The following is a 24,189-nucleotide window of genomic DNA, read 5'->3' as shown; positions in this document are numbered from 1 at the left end:
CTTTTTAGCGACATTTTTTAATAGAGGAACCGGTTCTACATATTTTATATCATTTACTTTCCTGGGGAAGACAAGAGTCTCCTTGCCGTATTCACTACCCGAGTGCGGTCGACCCAGGCGGACCCGTGTAGCGAGCGCCCCGGCACAGCAGAGTGACTACGACTACGCTACCTATGGACAACAGCAGTCACTCCTGAATTACTATTTTTTTTATGTTTACACTACAACCGCTACAGTGTGGTCCATGAGGAGAGACAATATTGCGAATTTCCAGTGTGATCTGAGTAACTTGTCTTGACCAAGTCTCTTAATTTGACTGTCCCAACTTGCTGTCTGTATCAGGAAATCAGTAGGCTGAGATCCAAATATCTGATCTCACAAAGCGCTAAGGAGTTCAACAATTGTAAACTTTATTCAGATACTAAATATAGTCAACTGTATTAAAATATCAATTCTCTAAATACAACTCAGAAAGGATGTCCCCATCCTCGCTTGCCAGGGGTCCAGTATCACTCCCGAACTCGCTTCCACCAGCCCCCTGGCCCCACGAAGCGTGATTTCATTACTGGCGCTGTTGCGAATGACGTCATATATCGATTTGCGAACTACTTCCTTGTTCGGTAAAACGTTCGCTGATTGGTCCATTTAACGGGAAAACCAACAGAAGTCTACTGTCGGTTTGTTACAAGCGCTGTGATTGGTACGACCGGATTCTGGTCGGCTAGTAACGACTCCAACGACTCGTGAGGTCAAGGGGTTCGGGAAACAGCTTTAGCGTAGTGGGTTCGAATCCCTTGACGGGTGAAGATGGGATGTCCCCTGTTTCTTCAGAATGTTCTGTATTCAGTGTAATAGAATGTCTATTAGAATGGGACAGGCAACTAGACTGGTTACCAGTCTCTATCTTCAATTAGACTGGTTGCTTGTCCTATTCTAATTGAATGGGACAGGCAACCAGTCTACTGAAGGTAAAGACCGGCAACCAGTCTATCAATTTCATTGAATTGAAATTGTGTGGAGACGCCATCAAATTTAAATTAAGAAACCTTGTTGCTTTACGCCTTGTTTTATATTTGCGCAAACAGATAATGTGCGATATCACTCGGAAAAACTTCGACGAACTCTTACCTAAAATGTTGGAGCTTATCAAAGCTGCAGATTTCATAGGTTTGTATTATTAGTGTGTATTTTGGAACTTTCATCAAAATCTGACCTTTTTTGACATTTTCTTGTCAAAACCACAGGGACTTGTCACGACTGATAATGGATGAGACCAATGATGGGGGTACCAGTATCCCTGCAACTGTATAATAAAATAACAAGGGTGGCAACAAATTTTCAATCTGACAATGACTTCTCCACTTCAATCGACTGTAATTCCAAAAATTCTCAACCGATTCACATGAAATAAGCTTTAATACAACCTAGAAGACTTTCTGCTTCGAACGAGCCTACAACCACTACTCTCCGACAATTATCTCACAACGAAATCACCTTTTTTTGACGAGAGATAGCTCAAAATGGAGGTGTACCGATTCTATGGTGGACAGCAAAATGGTCGTTTTTTTCAATTCAAACGATGATTTCTATGTGAGATCTTAGAGAAAACCCCAACAAACCATACATTTTTAAAAACTACGCGGTCATACCTGTACGCTTATCTCATTTATTTGTATAATCCACGCGATGGGTGAGCTCACAAGCTCAAAATCGAAAATGAGGACGAACACGGCGTTCAACTTGTCATCAACTGGGCGGCCATTAATCACGTGATATCGTAGTAACGGGCTAAATATTTCACGCGCATTGATTGGCTTAGAGATTTCGAAAAACATTACAAAATTTATTAAAAATTCTGTTAATTAATAAAATATCCGTATTATGAAAATATAGTGCAACATTCGTCTGAGGGGTGGTATTATTAGCAAATATTTCCTTTTTTCAAGTCTACAGACGTAGACTTGTCGCGGTTCTATTAACATAGCCCGAACCTGCACGTCACGTGATTAATGGCCGCCAGCGCGATAGTGCGAGGTGACTTTTTCGTATATTTGTTCGATTTTGAGCTTGCGAGCTCACCCATCGCGTGGATTATACAAATAAATGAGATAAGCGTACAGGTATGACCGCGTAGTTTTAAAAAATGTATGGTTTGTTGGGGTTATCTCTAAGATTTCACATAGAAATCATCGTTTGAAGTGAAAAATACGACCATTTTGCTGTCCACCATAGAATCGGTACACCTCCAATTTGAGCTATCTCTCGTCAAAAAACGGTGATTTCGTTGTGAGATAATTGTCCTAGAGTGGTGGTTAAAGGCTCGTTGGAAGCAGAAAGTCTTCTAGGTTGTATTAAAGCTTATTTCATGTGAATCGGTTGAGAATTTTTGGAATTACAGTCGATTGAAGTGGAGAAGTCATTGTCAGATTGAAAATTTGTTGCCACCCTTGTTTTTTATATTATACAGGGATAGTGGACCTGGTCATTGATATTGGTTTTATTCATTCACTATCAATTGTGACAAGTCCCTGTGGTCAAAACAAGAACGAAGAGAGAAAGTGGGCCTACATTGAAAAAGTTGAGTGGATATTTTTTTGCCATAATGCAGCATGTGGGTCCTCCTAATTACCGAGATCACACAATTTACCGAGATGAACCAAGATGAACGGAGGTGACATGAAATATAGTATTTTTGTCAACAATTTCTTAACCTTAACCGTTTTAACACTTGAAATCATGTTATATCAGTAATTAGTTAGTTACCTAATCGTTGGTGGCACAGGGGCTCTTTGGGGGTGAACTGTAGCTTAGATCATCCAGTATCCCTGGTATATATATATCAAAAGACATTTTTATATAGGCCTATATAGTACCAGGAATACTGGATGATCTAAGCTACAGTTCACCCCCAAACTTTTGATACGAGCCCCTGTGGTTGGTGGTTAGCTTTTTATAATCGGATGGGCTTATACCAACGTTAGGGATGACAAGGGCCAAAACACGGTTGAACAAAGTAACTCTTCAAAAATATACTTTCTATTCACTTCAGTCCACAATTAGGCCTAATGGCTTAATTCACAAACTAACACAGGTACCTTTCGAAATAATCCAATTTTATGTCTGTTTCGAGTGATTAATCAACATTATTTTGAGAAATTAATTAATTTCTCCACAAATTTCGCCATTGGCCGCCATTTCTGTGTATTGCATAGGCCTACATGTGGCATGATAGACAAGGTGACCTACAAGTAGTCTAGTACCTAGCCGTTGGTCCTGAAACAACGTCTAGGGCGAAAGTGCTCATATAAGGTTAATTTTCGTCCCTCATTTTGAGGGACGAGGCTTTGAGCGTCTATTTCACCCCTTAAAACACCATCAACTTACCTCAAACTGACTGTTCTGTAATCAGATGGAAGTTAACTATTGTTTGTGCATAAATTTGTAATCCTAAGTAGCTTTTGACGATCGTAGTAGCTCAAAACTTTTGACTAGTCGCCTCAAAAAACAGTTGAAGTGAAGCAACATAACAAATATGGCGGCTTTTCGTGGTGCATGATGGGAGTGTAAATTACGGATTCGAACTTAAACTTGGTGCCAATGCAGATATTATTCTTGTTTCAAATTATTAAGGTTAAAACTGACCAAAATTTATGCGTTTTATCAACAAAAAATTACATTTAGAGTAATTTTAGAGAGACACATTGAATTTTCACATTTTATTAATTTAGTCCGTATTGGAAATCCCGATAGTGGCAATCAATTCAATTAAATCAAATAAATAAATTCTCTGGTTCGCGATTTAAATCATCAAAAAATATATCATAAAACACGTTTTCAAAGTCAACAAGGTAACTAATTTATTTATTTTAGTACAAAGGTTTGATTTGACACTAAAATCAGTTGATGCATTGCAATTAACAGGAGTTAACCTCTATATGATACTTTAGCGTCAGACGTTGTACGGAACCGTAACAACGACTGGTATTCAGACTAACCTACAAGGATTTGTATAAAACTTCCAAGCCGAAACGACAATTTTTATTTTTGATGGTTTTCCAACATCTATTTCAAATCTTCGTGCTTTCCATGATAAATAATGAAAGAATAAATTCTGGATGAAGAAAAATGTGAATTAGTGTTGATTTCTTAATTTTTTCAATTTCGTCGTTTCGCTTCGTTGGTTTGTGCTGTTGTCCTGGCCTCAGTCCACAGGTGCCAGCACCCTCCAGTAATTTTCAAAATGGCAGCTGTTGACTCGACGGAAATTTACTCTCACTTTACGGCCGATTTGCATATGGATTAATATCGTCAGGTGAGGTGTTATAGGTATCACACAAACTACAAATCTGTTGTGCGTCAATTACAACAAAAATTAGACGGATATCTTAAGATACAATGAAATGCCAAGCAAATTACTCGTCAGTCAAATTGGCTGACGAAGATTTCATTGAAAAATGACCTTCCCATTCCTGACTGTGGTTTGTGAAAATATTCGATCGTGAAACTAAACCACAGACAGGTTACTGACTAATCAGTAATAGGCACTTCAACAATTCGCGTAATCGATACTGCTGTGCAGCGATTGCGCAACAATTGAAAATTGTGTGGTATTTTCTGGTGTCTGGAAAACCCCCCTAAGGGAATTCCGGCCTTTTCACATCTCGCGTAATCACTCCGTAATGACGTCATCGTATTGAGGTAGCTTTCAAAATGGCGGCAAGTTTCGTTTTTGAATTTTCACAATCGGTCCATATTTTCCTATTTTACCAGTCGTTCGAAAAAGAAGGTAAGGTTTAAGTACTATTATGTCGATTTCCAATACTTTTCAAGACTGTACAAAAATACAATTCCATGTTTTTGAATGATGTTAACTTTTGAAATATACTCATTTTGTTGAGGTGTGAGCAGACGATCAGGGTGAATTCAAGTAGGGAAGTTGAGGTTTGCACGGGTCCAACGCTTCAAGTTGCGGTGCAATGCCTACATTCCCAGATTAAAAAAAAAACAATCAGCTCCATAACCATTCAAAATATTGTTTTAAATTCAATAACAAAAAATATCATCTTGGGGTTACAGTTGTTTTTGACGAATTTGGGTTGGTTTAGGGAGTTTTTGCAGCTGATTTCAGTGTGTTTAGAATCAGTAAGTTTGGTCATGTGACCAAGATGGCGCCCAATGATTGGCTGTGGTGATAAAAAACAATAACAAAAAGCACATGGTGATATTATTCTTAATGTTTACACAGATTTTCTCCCATTTTCACAGCAATGGCCAATAGAAAAACTAAGTCATGCGCTTATGATCTCATATCCACATACAGGCTTCTTGATGGAGGAGATATTTCAAACGGTTATGTTCTCAAACTTCGTAAAAAACATTCAGATAGTAAGTTATTCAAATTGGACAATGCAGTGGACTTAGCAGTGGCCAGAGACATTATTCAGCAACAACAGTCCACACCTGTTAATGACACTGTCACCATCTCTAAGTTGGTTTATCATGTTTGGATTAAATTTAAGAAATACAAAAACATTGACAAAGAATGGGCAAATATTGTGGTGTTCATTGACAGTATTTTTAAGTTGCCGATGGCTATTTCGCGGCCCCGTGCAATTTTAGCATCGATTGAACCCCCTGCTAGATCATCCCCAGTAGGCCTAATTGACAGTACACTTACACCTAGTACGAAAGAACCGATTTCGAGAAGGAAATTTGAAAGATGTTAGGGGTCATTCATTTATTACGTACGCATTAGGGGAGGGGGAGAGGTTAGTGCAATTGCATGCTGTAGTGCTTAATGTATATGAAAAAATGGCCGATTTTGCGTACAGAGGGAGAGGGGGGTTGAAAAATTCAAATTTTATGCGTACGTACTAAATGAATGATCTCTTAAGTGAAGCACAGCACCATAGAACTTCTAAAAAAGAAGATTCTTAACCTAAGGAAACAATTGTGAGATCGAAGAGATGTATCTTATCAAAATCGTAGGTTGAAACAAGCAATAGATGGCAAACAGATGATTGAAAAAAAAATTACGCGATGAGCGTCGTGATCACGAAATACAACTAACTCGGCAAGAAATACAACTTGAAAGTCTTGAAAAAAATTATCGGAATTTCATAATCGTAGTAAAATTGAAAAAAATTTGAAAATCTCTAATTCAAGTATTAGATATAAACATAATTTGCACAAGGAAATGAAGGAAAAAGAAATCATTGGACTGAAATCGAAAATAAAAGATCAAATAAAACAGCTGAACGAACAGTCCAGTCTGTTGGAGCTTCTTAAGACCGAACTTGACGAGCTACATACTGAGGTTTCAAATTCACTCCCTCAAAAAATCAGTCTGAAAGTAGACAAGAAAACATACAGTTACCAGTTCCGAAAAGCTGTCTTATTAACCAAGTACCGGTAGCTGCTACAGGAAATGTTATTTTGTGCGTACTTGGAGAACTATGTAATATTGATGATAGATGTGGTGTACAAGCTAGCACGATCAGCGGTTTTGCCTATGAATTAGGTGTGATTTCAGATATTCAGTGTGGAAAAACTTATTTCAAATGAAAACATTACTCTTGCCTGGGACGCAACATCACCTGATGGAGGTCATGTGATTGAAGTTCACTTCAATGTTTCTTCTGGTGACAAAATTGAAAGTTTCATCTTACAAATTGATAATTTGCCAGGTGGAAAAATGGAGGATTATGCCTTACACGTAACTAATTCATTGAAAGATGTTACTCACTCGTATTCGGAATGTTTTCAGAAAGACTTCCTTGATGTGTTCAGTAGTTAAAGTTTCATTGATTATACAATCAGTGATCGTGTGAATGTTAATAAAACAGTAGTTCAAGCTCTTCAGTCAACACTGGATTTAGAATTGCTCGAACTAAACTGCAACATCCACCCACTAGAGGGGTTATCTCAGAGTGCTGTTAGGTCAGCTAAGGAATTGGACAAAAACCACAATATTACCAGTGACACATTTGGTAATAGTTACCGTGTTGTCAACTGTCTACTGGCCCTCAACAAAATGCGCTTCAAACGGAAAAGGAGATCCACCTGGGTTCAAGCTCTTCATGAAAAACAACTCTATTAAAAGTAGTTTGATTGTACGTTATGTAGGTAATAGGTGGCACGTGATATTTCATTTGTGTTGTGTTTATTATATGTTGTGGGAAAAGGTGCTTAAATACCTAGAAGATGAATGCAATAAGACAACCACATTGAGGACATCCATAATTAAAGACTTGAGAAATCCTCGGATTATAGTGTTTTTAGGAGTCTTTGGTTTAATTGGGAAGGTAATTTCTGGTCCTTGGATGCGCGAAGTTTACAATGATAGTAGCCATCTGGATGTTGTACCAAAGATCAAAACATGTCTGGAGAATATTCAATTACTATGCAATGAACCAAAATCATTGGCTGCTGTTACTAGTGATTGTTTTGGGACAAAGCTTGATCGCACAGCTGATGAAGTCTTGAACTGTTTACTTACTGATTGTGATGCTGATAGTCTATTTCTTGATATTGTTAGAACTGTTCTCAGTGGATCATTGGTAGATCTCAACAGACAGTTAGAAAACTATTTAAGAGGGCATTTATCAAATCCGTCTCAAGAACTACTCCTTCAAACAAGATCAGCACCAGTCCATAATGTGGTAGCGGAACGTGTCATGGCTGTTACAGACTTCCACTTTAGGCATGCCCCAAATGCCACAAGTGGCTTTCTCGGCGGCAGAATCAAAGCTTCCCAGAACTGACGTTGGCCTGGTTGAATTCGAAAGAAGAATCTGCACGATGTGTTCTCATCGAATATGCAATTAAACGAGCAAAAAAGTGCACAGCGAGAAAAGGTCAACTTTGAAATTAAAAATGCTAGGCTGCAACTGAAGAAACTGAAGTCAGATAAATCAAAATTGAACTCTATGCAACAGAAATTTGAATTGGCATTTGTTGATAAGAATTTAGATGAGTTTTGCGATGTTAGTAGTGCTACTTCAACAGAAACACTTCAGTTAATGAATCAGATAGTGAATGACCCCTCTGTTATCATGCACCGGTATCTGCAGCACACTTGGAGTGATGACCACACAACCGAAGACAAATTATACACAGGAAAAGTTGTAGAATTAAAAAACATCAGTAAAACAAAACAGAAGGACAAAGTGAAGTTCAAAATCTCAGTCCCTGTCTTTGAGATTTCTTATTGGGACCCTGATACTGAATGTGAAGATGACAGCGTGGACCTTGATGTGTCCCAATTGCTTAGTGATTTTTATTTTGGCACCCTGCTTTTGATTTAACTTTCATGAATTGGAGTATGAAAGTCTCGAGTATGAAAAGGTGAATTGATCGTAGTCGATTGCCATTTCAACGGCATTTATAATTACTGAGCTATATAGTGAATATGTCGTTCTTTGGCTGTCGTTCTTTTTTCTAGTTTTCTGATGAAATATCATCTTCTGAATCAAACATATATCACCATATACTCTAGAAACAAGTAACATCATGTCTTTCAGACGTTTTTAAGAGTATATGGTGTTACTTGTTTGATTCAGAAGATGATATTTCTATTTTTGTTGAAAAATTCCTTGGAGAATCCGAGAGATTGTGACCTTGTGGACATTCAAGGTCAGGTTTTAGAACTTGCATGGTCTATATCCAATCTGACTATGGGAATAGATTAGGAATGGTCTTGGGTACATCCTGTTCATATTTGGTTTGATTTGGACGAATATTAGAGGAGGAACCGCATTTATAGCGTAGAACAATAGGGAGCATCAATTATTTCGTATGACCTTTGACCTTTCAATAGGTCAACATTTAGGGGTTTTATGTACCATACATATATCTTAATGGTTGATGAATGCATGTCACATGTTGTAAGTTACACCCTGTCCAAATTTGGTGTGATTTGGAGTCATAATAAAGGAGTTATAGCATTTTAAGTTAAAACAATGTCGAATCAATATCAAAGTATTATCCGTATTGTCCTATTCATTTCCCTTGCGAACTTATCCCTAATTTCCCGATCTTAAAATTGCCATAACTTTGCTTCTAGTTGAGGTAGGATAAAAAATGAACCACCATAAGTTAGTATTTTAAAAGCTCTAACCAGATATTCAAATTATGAGGTCATTAGAATAACTTTACAAAAATGTTGAAGTGCCTATCAGTAATAAATACCTTCTAGAATATTGCAAGATATTTTGTAGAAAAATAACTTAAAACTGAGATCGGAATTCAAAGAAATTTATTGAAAAAAATTAATTAAGTGAGAAAAAAGAAATTTATTGAGAAAAATACAATGTTAATGCAATCTTTAAAGTAATGTAATGTACCGAATATCATTAAAAATGAAAAACATTTTATTTTTCAACCAAAATCTGAAGTGAAATTAACTTTTGGTTTAATCTCGGTGAAATCGATAGTATATATTGAATTGATCGCAATGTGATCTCAGTAACTTAATGTCACAAATACTCAAGAAAACGAAATTATTTCACCCCAAAACTAATTTCGTATGCATAGGCCTAATAATGCACAAAATGCATTTCAATATAAATTAATAATAATAATATAATAAAAGCAACATATTGACATCAAATACGTCATCTCGGTACACGATAAATTTCATTGAATTAGATAAGTCGACGATATCTTCTCGGTAAAGTTAAAAGTTATTTTCCTACAAAATTATCTGACTCCAGCAGGTAGTTATTGCTGATATAATATGATTTCAAGTGTTAAAATCGATAAGGAATAAATGAATATGTTATAATTTATGTCATCTCGGTTGATCTCGGTAAATTGCCTCATCTCGGTAATAAGGATGACCGAGCAGTGTACTGTAGATGCACAGTAGTCCGAATACCAGTCGTTGTTACCAGTTCCCTACAATGTCTGACGCTAAAGTATCATATAGAGGTTAACTCCTGCCTAGTCTGAAAACCAGTCGTTGTTAGCGGTTCCCTACAACGTCCAACGCAAAAGTATCATATAGAGGTTAACTCCTGTTAATTGCAATGCAACAACTGATTTAAGTGTCAAATCAAACCTTTGTACTCAAATGAATTAATTAGTTACCTCGTTGACTTTGAAAACGTGTTTTATGATAATATTTCACAGGAGAGTGGAGGGCCACCACGTTTGGTTAGCCACAGACAATTCAACAGTGAGGGCTTACCTTCAGAATCAAGGGTGCACTCACTCAGAAATCCTCACGGATGTGTCAGCCAAAATTCTTCTTTGGTGCCTGACAAAGGGCGTTTCCCTGACTGTGGCACATTTAGCAGGGAAAAGGAACGTGATGACCGATGCTCTTGTCGTGGTCAGGCTATTGCGACAGAATGGGTTCTCCACCAAGAAGTAGCCGATTGGGTTCGAGACATGTTTGGCAATCCGCTACTGGATCTGTTTGCCACCTGGTTCAATCGGAGGTGTCCTCTATTTGTTTCCAGATGCAGAAGCGTGGGGGTCGATGTCTTCTCTCTGGACTGGTCGGGGATGCATGCGTGTGCGTTCCCGCCCACACCAGTCCCCCCACGCTTGCTGGATCAAAGAGAGAGATCAGTCAATTGCAACATAGTTCTGGTAGCACCATGTTGGCCGGCTCAGAAATGGTTCCTACCACTTCTCAACCTACTGTGCGACGAGGATTCTTCCCAATTTCCCATCGCCTCTGTCTCAGGGGAACTTTCGGCATCATCCAAACAGCCAGTGGTTAAATCTGCTCGCCTGGCCATTGTCCAGCGATCCTTGTCAGCTTCAGGCTTTTGGGAACAGGCTGCCTCCTTTATCACAGGATCTAAGCGGCCATCAACAAGGACCATTTACGATGCCATTTTGCAGATTGGTGTGCTGCAGGGGAAATTGATCCATGCTCACCCTCTGTAGCTCAATTGGCAGATTTTTTACTGCACCTATTTGTGGTAAAAGGTATGCAGGTTATAACTATTAAAGGTTACCGCTCCGCGATTTCTCATACATTGCGTTCTTCTTGACGGCCAAATGTAACAGGGGATCATTGGATATCCCAGCTTGTTGCAGGGTTTTCTATTTCCCAGCCTCGGGTACCGAGGATAGTCTGACCATGGGATCTGTCTGTAATTTTGAAGAAGTTAACGGGGGCTCCATTTGAACCTCTTTCGGCAGCGTCATTTGCGAATTTGTCAAAAAAGACTGTATTCTTGCTGTTCTTGGCTTGCTCGGCCCGTCGCTCTGAGATTCATGCACTTTCAGTGCGATAAGGTCATATTGTCTTCAGCCAGCGAAGGAATTTGTTTTGCTGCGGCCTGCTTTGGAGTTTTTGGCAAAGAACCAACGACCAGGCTCGGTTGGTCGTCAATGGCGAATTGAAGCCCTAAAACATCGAGTGGAACCACTGTGGCCAACCGGTCTTCCCTGTGCTACAGGGCTCCATTCCGTGCTTGGGTAAGTGCTCTCTTTTTTCCCTCTTACCTTGCATTTGAGTGGTGTTTTTTCTATCTCCCTTTCCCACCATCCTTGTGCTAGGCTAGTCTAGCAAAAACCATAGGAAAGGGTACAGTACTCGACGGAAATATTACAATTTTTGGAACTAAAATTTGTATTTCCGAGTAGTAATTACCCTTTCCTATGGTGGGAATCCCGCCCACCTGTCCCGCATAGCTGCATTTTTGTGTCTGCTATGACGTAAAAAGATGATATCGCCAGTGGCTAAATGCAATACCGCAGGGCCGGGTCGTATAGAAAAACCATTGGCGATCAATCCAAATTTAGAAAATATTGGCAAAAACCATAGGAGAGGGTAAGTACTACTCGGAAATACAAATTTTAGTTCCAAAAATTGTAATTTATATTTATACCTATGCATATTTTGTTCCCACAATCAATTGCAAAGTTGTAGGAAAACAGGGAAGTAAGGGGGTGAATTTGCTTTTTTTTTTTTAAGAAGCCGCACTTTGATCTGGCAAAACCGACTCCGCCTTTCAACCTGCGATGACTAACCGGTCTGAAGGCCGGCTCAAGGGTCAGATTAATCAACCTGTAGTAATACCAAAACGAACGCATAAATTCGACAAATATGCAGTATATATTTATACTAAATGCTACTCCATTCAACCCAAAAGGGGAATGAACATAGCTACACATTAACAGATGGCATGAATTATATAACACTTAGACACATGACAACCTACAAATCATAGGTCACTGACCTCAAGTGGTGACTCTTGCCAAAAACTGCGGGAACCCATGTTTGTATTTAAGCTGAATAAACATCTGTAGTAAAACCCAAAAATTCCCAGTGTCAACGCTCATCACATAGCTTGATTGCTCATAATCAACAGTACACGCAGTGTAGTTTTTTGCAGCCAATCTAGACAAGAGTCTAGCCTTGATTGCAAAAAACTACGCTGCGTGTAATCCTTCTTGATAGAATTCAAATGGCGCTGAGCCTCGGAAATCGCTTTCCTTTCTACAGCCTCTGCCAACAACTCTGCAACGCTTTCTCTACCAGAAAAGCCAACAGATGCCACCTTGATTGAAAAGCCATTTATCTGAAACGTGCGTGCTTCCGGCTTCCGGGATCCTTGAGAACTAACTCAAACACCCCTTGTGTCATAAGCACTGAACATATCTCTGTCTCACTAATCAGAGATGGTTTCAATTCTAGAAATACTATGCGATCGAGCAACAACATGACGGTGAATCACTTTCACCCAATACGTACAATCACTTGCAAACAAATGAATATTAAATATACCACTTGGGATAGTGCTAATCTATCATCTGTAATACAAATACTACTCACCGACTGCTCTACATTCCAACACCTTTGTTGCAGTTACCCAAAAGTTGAATGGTAATTACTTGTTTTCAAATCAGTAATATCAGCATTAATGTGATTGTTTCCAACAGGATGGTAATTGGTTTGCACCACCTCAATCAACTATGTCAACCCAATTCAAATTAACAAAATTTTTCAAGTTTTCAACTTGGAACTAGCACCTACAAAAACCGCTTAACCTCTTCACTACCGCTGATAATGTAACGTACCTCACCAGGATTCAAACACGATGCATCATTCAATTCAAATGAATTCGGTATTAGAGGCTGTTACTTACCGTTTACTCCTCGAGTACCATGTCCTGGTCTAAATGACACTGGTGTCCACCAAACAACACCCAGTACAATTGTTGGTCGTCAATCCTCTTCCACGCTCTTTTTGTTGACCTACCACATTTGCCAAGGCAGCCTGTTTGAATGAATTAATTTTAACATTGGTCATAATTGGGCTAGGCCTTGTTATCATCCCTAAATGTACAGACTAACTTTTTGAAGGCTGATTCAAATTAATTGCAATGAATCAACTAGGCCTATTTAACCTGAAGTTTACAAACAGTTATCATATTTTATTGCTGGATGTCCATGACCAAAGATATTTTTACAAAATGTTTAAAGGATCCTGTCAGTAAATGGATTTATGGCATATCAGATGGTTAATTGATTTATCAGATGCTAATTTTTCAAGTTGGTTGCTAAGACTAAAAAAACAAGCATGCTGCAAAGTGTTCAGTTTGTGACAGAATGTTTTCTGTAGCTAATGATGGAAAGTAGGCTCTTCAATCTCATGCTGATGGAAACAAACATAAGGATCTCAAAGAAAATCTTGAAAAATCACAAAACTAATTCGCAGACCATAACTGGATTCTTTTTACCTCCAGCATCTCCTGCAGCACATCGAACAGATTCCGCTATATCATCACCTGTTGTGGAACTGTCAAGCGCTAAAAGATCATTACTTCAGGATTAGGCTACACCAATACAGAGGATGTTCGGAAAGCAGAGACAATTGCTACCATCAACAAGGTTGAAAACCATTATTCGTTTAATTCTATGAATGTTAGTTTGTGTAGTTTCATTTACTAAGGATAGGTGGTTTTAGGCCTACCTGTTTTTGTGTGTGCTATTCCTGTAGGCTTCACTGATTTTGTTAGCATTAGGAGACACTTGGTCAGTTGTCAAAAAAAAAACGCGACCCAATACTTCCACTTTTCAGAGGCCTTCAATTTTTATACTGATGGATAGGAAATTTTGTTCGAAGGATAATGACACCAATAACTCTCGATTCGCTCAAGTTATTTTGATTCCAGGGCCATTGTTGTGAACCAGTCAGAGCCTCTATTGAATGGAATTTGAACTCAATTTCTACTCCACAAGGATTTCCACACACAGTTGACAAACAGATAATCGTACCGGAATAAAATAATACGCTTTATTTTCAAACTTTAAATTATGCAGGAAAGTATGACACAATTTAGCTTTTCCGTTGCTGATTTAGCAAGCACTCAACTAAACATAATCAAAAACTTAACAGAACATGTACATCCATTTCCCTGTTGCCTTGTGCATGAAGAGTATCATCACATTATCCTGATTTCTAGCTGCTCTCAGATACGTCCTTCAATTTGATGACCTTCCACTCGAATACAAACTTCAGCTCGCCTGTACATGTCCGCCATGGCATGTATTATCATGTCCCTAGGTAGTTCTCCAAACCATGCAGTAGGCAACTCTCCTTGGTGGATCTGTGGGCTCAATCCATGTCTTATTTGCATCTTGTAAGGATGAAATCTGATTTCCTTAATCAAACGAGTGAATGACGTTTCTGTCACACCTAAGTTGTTTCGTCGCTTGCTCTGGTAGGGATCCCTGATTACGGCTTCTCGAAATTCTGCAATTGCTTCCTCCGTTTTGAGACAGTTCGAGGTCGCCCAGAATTGCCCTTGTTTCGGTGAAAGCTGGTGCCATGGGTCTGATATTTAACATAGTGTCGGAACACTGTACTTTTGTTGCCATGGTTCTGGATACCGTTCATGAAACAATCGGAGTGTCTCCATCAGGTTTTCCGTTCGGTTGTAGTTTAGAACCATGAATGATGGAGTACTGAGGTCTTGCCATCTTTCCTCTAGCCCAGATAGTTCAAAATGACTCAAGTAAAAAACCCTTGATCTGTTATGGCTACATGAATCATTACGTTAAATGATAATTTTAATCCCGTTCACGCTTGAATAATTCATCTAAGACAAATGCCTTGGCTTCATGCTTCGCTGGTTCACAACAAAGGCCCTGGCATCAAAATTGCTCAACCGAAACCAGAGTTTTTGGTGTCATTTTCCTACCATAAAAATGTCCTATATATCTAGAGCCCTTTCAGTATCGACTTTTTAAAAAAAAAAACGTCTGAAGTGATTTGATTTAATTTTGGGTCTATTATGGGTTTTGTAAGTGCTGTAGCACAGTAATTGGATAAGGGAAGAGCAAATAAATGGTTGGACATCAATAGTAGGTCCTTCTAGTTTGTAAAACTCCTGCTAGTTTGAGTTTCATTCATATCATCTGTCCAGGGGGGTCAAGAAGGACCCCCAAATTGACGAAATTGGTGAAAATTATGCAAAAAATGAGAAATAAGTCATTTTGAATAATAGAAAATGTCCCCAGAATGAATATTTGTCCCTATATATAGGTAGATATACCTATTGGCTATGAAAAAAGTATGGTCCATAAGGTCTTGACAAGATTTGATAGAAAGGGGGTCCAAAATCCGATATATCAAAATTCATGATTTTTTGAAAAATTTCAGCTTTTAATAAGATATTATAAGGAAAGAGATTCTATTCTGATAAGACCCACAGAACCATCACAGATATTATATTATTCTCGTTTTTTTATAAATTGAGGGGTCTAGTGATCACTGGGGCATCTGAATTGGGCGGGGGGGGCTAGGTTCAAATAGGTAGGGGTTAAATTTTTGGGCCAGGGTCCAAATCGTCAAAAAAATAAAAAATGAACAAGTTTTTCAAATGAAGTAACTGTTGGTTTCTATTGCTCAAAAGTTCACACAGCTTGAATTATTTGTAATTATTCTGTGAATGGTATTTATGAAAACACGGCGTCGGATGGAGCGCAGGCTTATCTCCAAACGTATTGCAGAAATATTTGGTTCCACGGCGATTTCCTTCAGCACGATTGCTACAATTTTTGCAGTCTCTTTTCCAAAATCTATCTTCTCCTAGTTTTAGTTCGTGATACTGCTGATCCAATGGCGGAAGTGGTGGTCCTTCCCTTGGTCTTCCCTTCCTTATTTCAGGTGTTGGATGTCTCGCTCGATCAACAAGGGCCCTAACCAATGATCCACAAAATTTCACCAAAATACACCGATTCTGTTCATCAACAGGCCTTGTTATTTTGTACAATATAAACGCGTTGGTAATGCAAACTTCAAGTTCAAAGTTCTTTTCTCAACGAACGAATCGCCCTTGTAATAACTGCTTATCATTGTAACAACGCACTTATCTTTCCAACTCGTCACAAGAGTATTTTCTTTTCTGAAGGCAAGTGTTTCTTTCACCTACAGCAAGATTTCTAGATTTCAAATCTTGAGGAATTCCAACCCGGTTCAGCAATTGGGTATTATTATTATTATTATTATACAATATTTATATAGCGCCTTAATCCAAAAAAGGCTCTAAAGCGCTTTACAAATAAAAACATTAAGCTAAAAACATCTTACAAAACATTTAAAACATTCACATGAAGAATTTAGTTAAAATGTCTGGTGAAAAGTTCAGTTTTAAGATGAGTTTTGAAACATTGTAGTGATTTGGCAGATCTGATGTGGATGGGTAAAGCATTCCACAAAACTGGTGCAGTGCAAGTAAAAGAACGTAAACCATAGCGCTTAGTTCTAAAACGAGGTACATCAAGTAAAAATTGATTAGTTGACCGTAAATTATGTGCTGGAACATAGACAGATACCATTGAATTTTATATACTCCGGTGCACTGTCATTCAAAGCTTTATATACATACAACAAAATTTTATATTCAATTCTAAAATGAACTGGAAGCCAGTGAAGTTTGGCTAGAACAGGAGTAATGTGGTTCCTTTTACTTTCCATTGAAATAATTCTGGCAGCAGCATTTTGAACTCTCTGTAATTTACATAGCAGATCAGAATGGATATATAAAAGAGAGTTAGCATAATCTAGCCTAGATATAACAGTTGCCTGGAGTAGGGCTCTACAAGCATCCTCTGTTAAAAATCTCCTAATTCTACTATAAATTTCTTAAATGAAAATGACAGGTTTTATAAATTTTTAGAACATGCTTTTCCATTGTAAGGTTCCGGTCAAAAATTACGCATTTAGATTTCGAATGTTATCAGAAATAATGACACTGCAAGCTCCTACCTGTAATGACAGATCTTTGCAAAGATAGGTCATTGCCGGAGGACAAAACACAGAAAATTCAGTTTTATAATCATTTTGCATAAGGCCACTGCTAACAAGCCATGGTTTTAAATAACGTAAGCAGTCTTGAAGTTTCACGATACCAAGATCATTGTTTTCAAGCTTAGGCTTCACAACAACATAGTCCTGAGAGTCGTCAGCATATAAATGATACATCAAGTCATGTTTTTTAAAAATATCTCCAATCGGGCCTGTGTTTAAACAAAATAATTTAGGTCCTAGAACAGAACCTTGAGGAATGCCAAACTCAACCACTTTCTCAATAGATGGATGATCGTTAACTAATACACGCTGGGTTCTATCTGAGAGGTACGACCGTAACCAAGACAGCGCAATATCAGAAATACCATAAGAAAAATTCAACCTATCTAAAAGTACATTACGATCAATTGCTGACAACATGTCAAGCATTAAAAGTAAGACTACATTGCCGTCATCTAGGGCTACTGTAATATCAGAATGAATCTTTAAGAGAGCAGTCTCTGTAGAGTGTAAGGGTTTATAAGCAGATTGAAACTTATCACCTAAATCATGTTGAGTAAGGTGATGATCTAACTGAGATTCAACAGCTTTTTCCAGTACATTAGATAGGAAAGGTAAGTTGGAAACAGGACGGTAATTCTTAAGGTCCTCTTTGTTCAAACTAGGTTTCTTTAAAAGTGGACAGACATTGGCCATCTTAATATAAAAATAAATATGAAATATAGCTGCAAAGCAGCGATAACGGGTTTTCTGCACAGTCTTAGAATCCTGTTCAACGGTGGATTTCAACAAAGCATTTGATAAGGCTCAACATCAGCCATTACTGAACAGGCTATTAGGAAACAGTATCAATGATAGGTCGCCCAAATGGCACAGCAGTTATCTCTGAATGGAAACTTGTAACCGAAATCAACGGAACGCCTCATCTTGGAATGAGACGGTCTAACTAGTGGAGTCACGCAAGGTAGTATCCTAAGTCGTCTTCTGTTTAATGTCCTGACAAATGACATACACAGTAATCCAAAAAAGTAATCCGACAAAACCACGGGCGACAAAACCAAAATTATGAATTGTCGCGGGTGACAAAACCAAAAGAAGAATTGTCACGGGTGACAAAACCAAAATAATGAATTGTCGCTGGAGATAAAACCAAAGTAATGAATTGTCGCGGGCGACAAAACCAAAAAAAGAATTGGGGGGCAACAAAACAAAAATAATGAATTGTCGCGGGCGACAAAACCAAAATGGTGAATTGTCCAGGCGACAAAACCAAAATGGTGAATTGTCACGGGCGACAAAACCAAAATAATGAATTGTCGCGGGCGATAAAACCAAAATAATGAATTGTCGCGGGCGATAAAACCAAAATAATGAATTGTCGCTGGTGACAAAACCAAAATATTGAATTGTCGCAGGCGATAAAACCAAAATATTGAATTGTCGCGGGCGACAAAACCAAAAAAAAATTGTCGCGTTCGACAAAAACAAAATATACAACCAAAATAATGAATTGTCGCGGGCGACAAAACCAAAATATTGAATTGTCGCGGGCGACAAAACCAAACTAATGAATTGTCGCGGGCGATAAAACCAAAAATAGAATTGTCGGGGCGACAAAACCAAAATGGTGAATTGTCGCGGGCGATAAAACCAAAATATTGAATTGTCGCAGGCGATAAAACCAAAATATTGAATTTTCGCGGGCGACAAAACCAAAATAATGAATTGTCGCAAGCGATAAAACCAAAATAATGAATTGTCGCTGGAGATAAAACCAAAGTAATGAATTGTCGCAGGCGACAAAACCAAAATAATGAATTGTCGCGGGCGACAAAATCAAAATCATTGTTTTCTCGCGTTATTTTAGTTTTGTCGTTTTGTCGTAATGTCGCCCTCATTTGCATATTCGTGTTTTTTTATCTTATCAGCCACCATACTATAGCCTTAAGGTCGCGTAAAACTCGATAAACACTTCAAGCGACACAGCCAACGATCTCCTTTCCCCCACAGCGAACGCTTACTCCGAATGTCAAGTGTGAGTCCAGCATACGGATAGGAGTGTGTTAATATACTTGTATTTAGTAAATACCTTGTGCGTTTGACAATGATCGGTATGTACTGTAGGAAATATAGAGTATTGATAAATGGTTGAAGCCCGCGGCCGAATAAAGTTATATATTCTTTTATTTTGATACCTCGTCGACATAACAGCTTTTCTCCGCCATATCTCTTCGGCCTGTTTAGTTTAGGCCTACGATTCCCCGGTACACTAAAGATTTATCTCAGTAAATACACGGTTAATTCGGTAAAGAAGAATAGGTATTGTTAAACTAACTCCTTGAAACCCGCAGCCAAATCACTGGTAGTAATAAATTAATTTGTACTCGATTTGATTCTCATGATGAGGAGAAACTGGCAGCTCATCCCCGGAACGTCGATGAAGTAACACACGTCGATTCGTCGATGTTTACGGCTCGACAGTGCTTTTAAAATCTAAAGTAGTAAATTTCCAGTGTATCGGTAATATGATTTGATGAGAAAATGGGCTATTGTTAAAATCACTGTTTGAAGACCGCGACTGAATGTGAAGTCTGCGGCAATAAATTAGTTCATTTATACTTGAATTGATAATCGAAGTGACAGTCGGCTTGCGGGTCGATTTCGGGATGACGACTCGAAAAACATGTCGCCCCATTGAATGGGGCTAAATTTTCGATTTTTACGGCCCGACAGCGCTTTTGTAACGATGATTCGTGAAAAAACACGCGGGCTAGAGATGTAGATCTCAGTGAGCTGAACGATATTATATGGATTGTATATGAAACAGCGGTAAGGTAACAAAGCCTATGTTCTTTTGGTAAAAATAGTGTGGAAGAAAATAATAATAAATATAGCTGCAAAGCAGCGATAACGGGTTTTCTGCACAGTCTTAGAATCCTGTTCAACAGTGGATTTCAACAAAGCATTTGATAAGGCTCAACATCAGCCATTACTGAACAGGATATTAGGAAACAGTATCAATGATAGGTCGCTCAAATGGCACAGCAGTTATCTCTGAACGGAAACTTGTAACCGAAATCAACGGAACGCCTCATCTTGGAGTGAGACGGTCTAACTAGTGGAGTCACGCAAGGTAGTATCCTAAGTCGTCTTCTGTTTAATGTCCTGACAAATGACATACACAGTAATCCAAAATATACCAGACCGAATAAATTTCCAAAACAACCTTAACACACTGTTCGACCAAAAACTTAATGTTTCGACAAAACCACGGGCGACAAAACAAAAATAATGAATTGTCGCGGCCGACAAAACCAAAATAATGAATTGTCGCAAGGGATAAAACCAAAATAATGAATTGTCGCGGGCGATAAAACCAAAATATTGAATTGTCGCGTGTGACAAAACCAAAATAATGAATTGTCACGGACGACAAAAACAAACTATTGAATTGTTGCGTCCGACAAAACCAAAATAATGAATTGTCGCGGGCGACAAAACCAAACTAGGGGTCCAGGGACACCATGCTCACTTGGGCAGTCGTTTCAAATGCTCAACAATCTAACAATTTCAATACATAACGCCCTCTAGTGACCATATACAAAAACCGATGACCTTGAAACCCACCACAATCATAGAACATGTGAGCAGCTATGATTTTGTAATTGATTGTGATAACAAAATATGCCTCGTTACCAATTTAATATGGAAATACTAAGTTATTCTACTATTCAACGCCCCTTGGTGACCATATGCAAAACCCAATGACCTTAAAACTCACCACAATCGTAGTACATGTCATGAAATACAACTTTGCAATTGATAATAGTAACAAAATATGCCTAGGTACCAATCTCATAAGGAAATACTAAGCCATTCTACTATTCAGCGCCCCCTGGTGACTATATGGAATAACTAATGTCCTTAAAAACTCACCACAATCATAGACGATGTCATGAACTACAACTTTGCAATGGATCATGGTAACAAACTATGCCTAGGTACCAATCTAATAAGGAAAAACTAAGCTTTTCTACTATTCAACGCCCCCTGGTGACTATATGGAATAACTAATGTCCTTAAAAACTCACCACAATCATAGACGATGTCATGAACTACAACTTTGCCATTGATCATGGTAACAATATATGCCTTGGTACAAATATAATATAGCGATACTAAGTTATTGTATTATTCAACGCCCCCTGATGGCCACATACAAAAACCAATGACCTTGAAACTCACCAAAATCATAGAACACGTTATGGGCTACAACTTTCCAATTGAATATAGTAACACAATATGCTTAGGTATCAATTAATTGTGGAAAAACTTTTTCCCACCTACGAATGAGTACTGATGACACCAAGATGGCCGCCAATTGCGTCATAATTGGCTGATCAAAAATACCTGTCCCAAGTATAAAACATCCCTCTCTAAAGAATATGCATCAGCAATTGCAATGAGAAATGGCAAACCAGTAGGAAGCTACAGGACCTAGAATTCTGGCCAAAATTGACATTTTTGGGCACTAAAAAGGTCATAGGACGGCCATCTTGAGTCAGATCGACCCAATTTTCTTATGCTGATGGGCCTTTGGTAGATTCAAATATAAAGGAAAGATCAAGGTAATTGATCAAAGCGTCTTCAAAATTTTCTTCAGGCGACAAAACCAAAATAATGAATTGTCCCGGGCGATAAAACCAAAATATTGAATTGTCGCGGGCGACAAAACCAAAATAATGAATTGTCACGGGCGACAAAACCAAAATGGTGAATTATCCAGGCGACAAAACCAAAATGGTGAATTGTCGCGGGCGACAAAACCAAAATAATGAATTGTCGCGGGCGATAAAACCAAAATAATGAATTGTCGCGGGCGATAAAACCAAAATAATGAATTGTCGCGGCCAATAAAACCAAAATAATGAATTGTCGCGGGCGACAAAACCAAAAAAGAAAATTGTCGCGGGCGACAAAAACAAAATATAAAACCAATATAATGAATTGTCCCGGGCCACAAAACCAAAAAAGAAAATTGTCGCGGGCGACAAAAACAAAATATAAAACCAATATAATGAATTGTCCCGGGCCACAAAACCAAAAAGAAGAATTGTCCCGGGCGACAAAACCAAAATAATGAATCGTCGCTGGCGATAAAACCAAAGTAATGAATTGTTGTGGGCTATAAAACCAAAATAATGAATTTTCGCGGGCGACAAAACCAAAATATTGAATTGTCGCGGGCGACAAAACCAAACTAATGAGTGGTCGCAAGCGATAAAACCAAAATAATGAATTGTCGCGGGCGATAAAACCAAAATATTGAATTGTCGCGGGCGTCAAAACCAAAAAGAAGAATTGTGGCGGGCGACAAAACCAAAATAATAAATTGTCGCTGGAGATAAAACCAAAGTAATGAATTGTCGTGGGCGATAAAACCAAAATATTGAATTGTCGTGGGCGACAAAACCAAACTAATGAATCGTCGCGGGCGACAAAACCAAAAATAGAATTGTCGGGGCGACAAAACAAAAATAATGAATTGTCGCGGGCGACAAAACCAAAATGGTGAATTATCCAGGCGATAAAACCAAAATGGTGAATTGTTGCGGGCGACAAAACCAAAATGGTGAATTGTCGCGGGCGACAAAACCAAAATAATGAATTGTCGCATGTGATAAAACCGTAATAATGAATTGTCGCGGCCGATAAAACCGTAATAATGAATTGTCACGGCCGATAAAACCAAAATAATTGTCTCAGGCGACAAGACCAAAATAATGAATTATCGCGGGCGATTAAACCAAAATATTGAAATTAAACCAAAAAAGAAAATTGTCTCGGGCGACAAAAACAAAATATAAAACCAAAATAATGAATTGTCGCGGGCGAAAAAACCCAAAAGAAGAATTGTCGCGGGCGACAAAACCAAAATAATGAATCATCGCTGGCGATAAAACCAAAGTAATGAATTGTCGTGGGCGATAAAACTAAAATATTGAATTTTCGCGGGCGACAAAACCAAAATATTGAATTGTCGCGGGCGACAAAACCAAACTAATGAATTGTCGCAAGCGATAAAACCAAACTAATGAATTGTCGCGGGCGATAAAACCAAAATATTGAATTGTCGCGTGTAACAAAACCAAAATAATGAATTGTCGCGGGCGACAAAATCCTTGTTTTCTCGCGTTATTTGTTTTGTCGTTTTGTCGTAATGTCGCCCTCATTTGCATATTCGTGTGTTTTTATCTTATCAGCCACCATACTAAAGCCTTAAGGTCGCGTAAAACTCGATAAACACTTCAAGCGACACAACGAATGATCTCCTTTCCCCCACAGCGAACACTTACTCTGAATGTCAAGTGTCAGTCCAGCATACGGAAAGGAGTGTGTTATATACTTGTATTTAGTAAATACCTTGTGCATTTGACAATGATCGGTATGTACTGTAGGAAATATAGAGTATTGATGGTATTGATGTAGAGGTTGAAGCCCGCGGCCGGATAAAGTAATATATTTTTTTATTTTGATACCTCGTCGACATAACAGCTTTTCTCCGATATATCTCTTCGGCGCGTTTAGTTTAGGCCTACGATTCCCCGGTACACTAAAGATTTATCTTAGTAAATACACGGTTAATTCGGTAAAGAAAAATAGGTATTGTTAAACTAACTCCTTGAAACCCGCAGCCAAATCACTGGTAGTAATAAATTAATTTGTACTCGATTTGATTCTCATGATGAGGAGAAACTTGCAGCTGATCCCCGGAACGTCGATGTAGTAACGGCTCGACAGTGCTTTTAAAATCTTAAGTAGTAAATTTCCAGTGTATCGGTAATATGATTTGATGAGGAAAATGAGCTATTGTTAAAATCACTGTTTGAAGACCGCGACTGAATGTGAAG

At 38.4% G+C, this 24,189-nt stretch overlaps 1 protein-coding gene across 1 annotated transcript in view; it reads left to right on the top strand.

Annotated features, from left to right (window-relative positions):
• Nucleotides 1-1,051: 1,051 nt before the first annotated feature.
• The window catches only part of LOC141899886 (poly(A)-specific ribonuclease PNLDC1-like), a 146,434-nt gene continuing 123,296 nt past the window's right edge, over nt 1,052-24,189 (top strand). The window contains exon 1 of the mRNA XM_074786491.1: nt 1,052-1,167. Within this exon, the coding sequence (XP_074642592.1) occupies nt 1,089-1,167 (79 nt within the window). The 5' untranslated portion in view covers nt 1,052-1,088. The remainder of the gene's footprint in view (nt 1,168-24,189) is intronic.

This window comes from Tubulanus polymorphus, chromosome 2 (assembly GCF_964204645.1).
Source record: "Tubulanus polymorphus chromosome 2, tnTubPoly1.2, whole genome shotgun sequence".
In the NCBI taxonomy this organism is placed as follows: Eukaryota; Metazoa; Nemertea; class Palaeonemertea; order Tubulaniformes; family Tubulanidae; genus Tubulanus; species Tubulanus polymorphus.
Note: the sequence above shows the minus strand (reverse complement) of the source record. Positions and strands in the feature narration are given on the sequence as shown.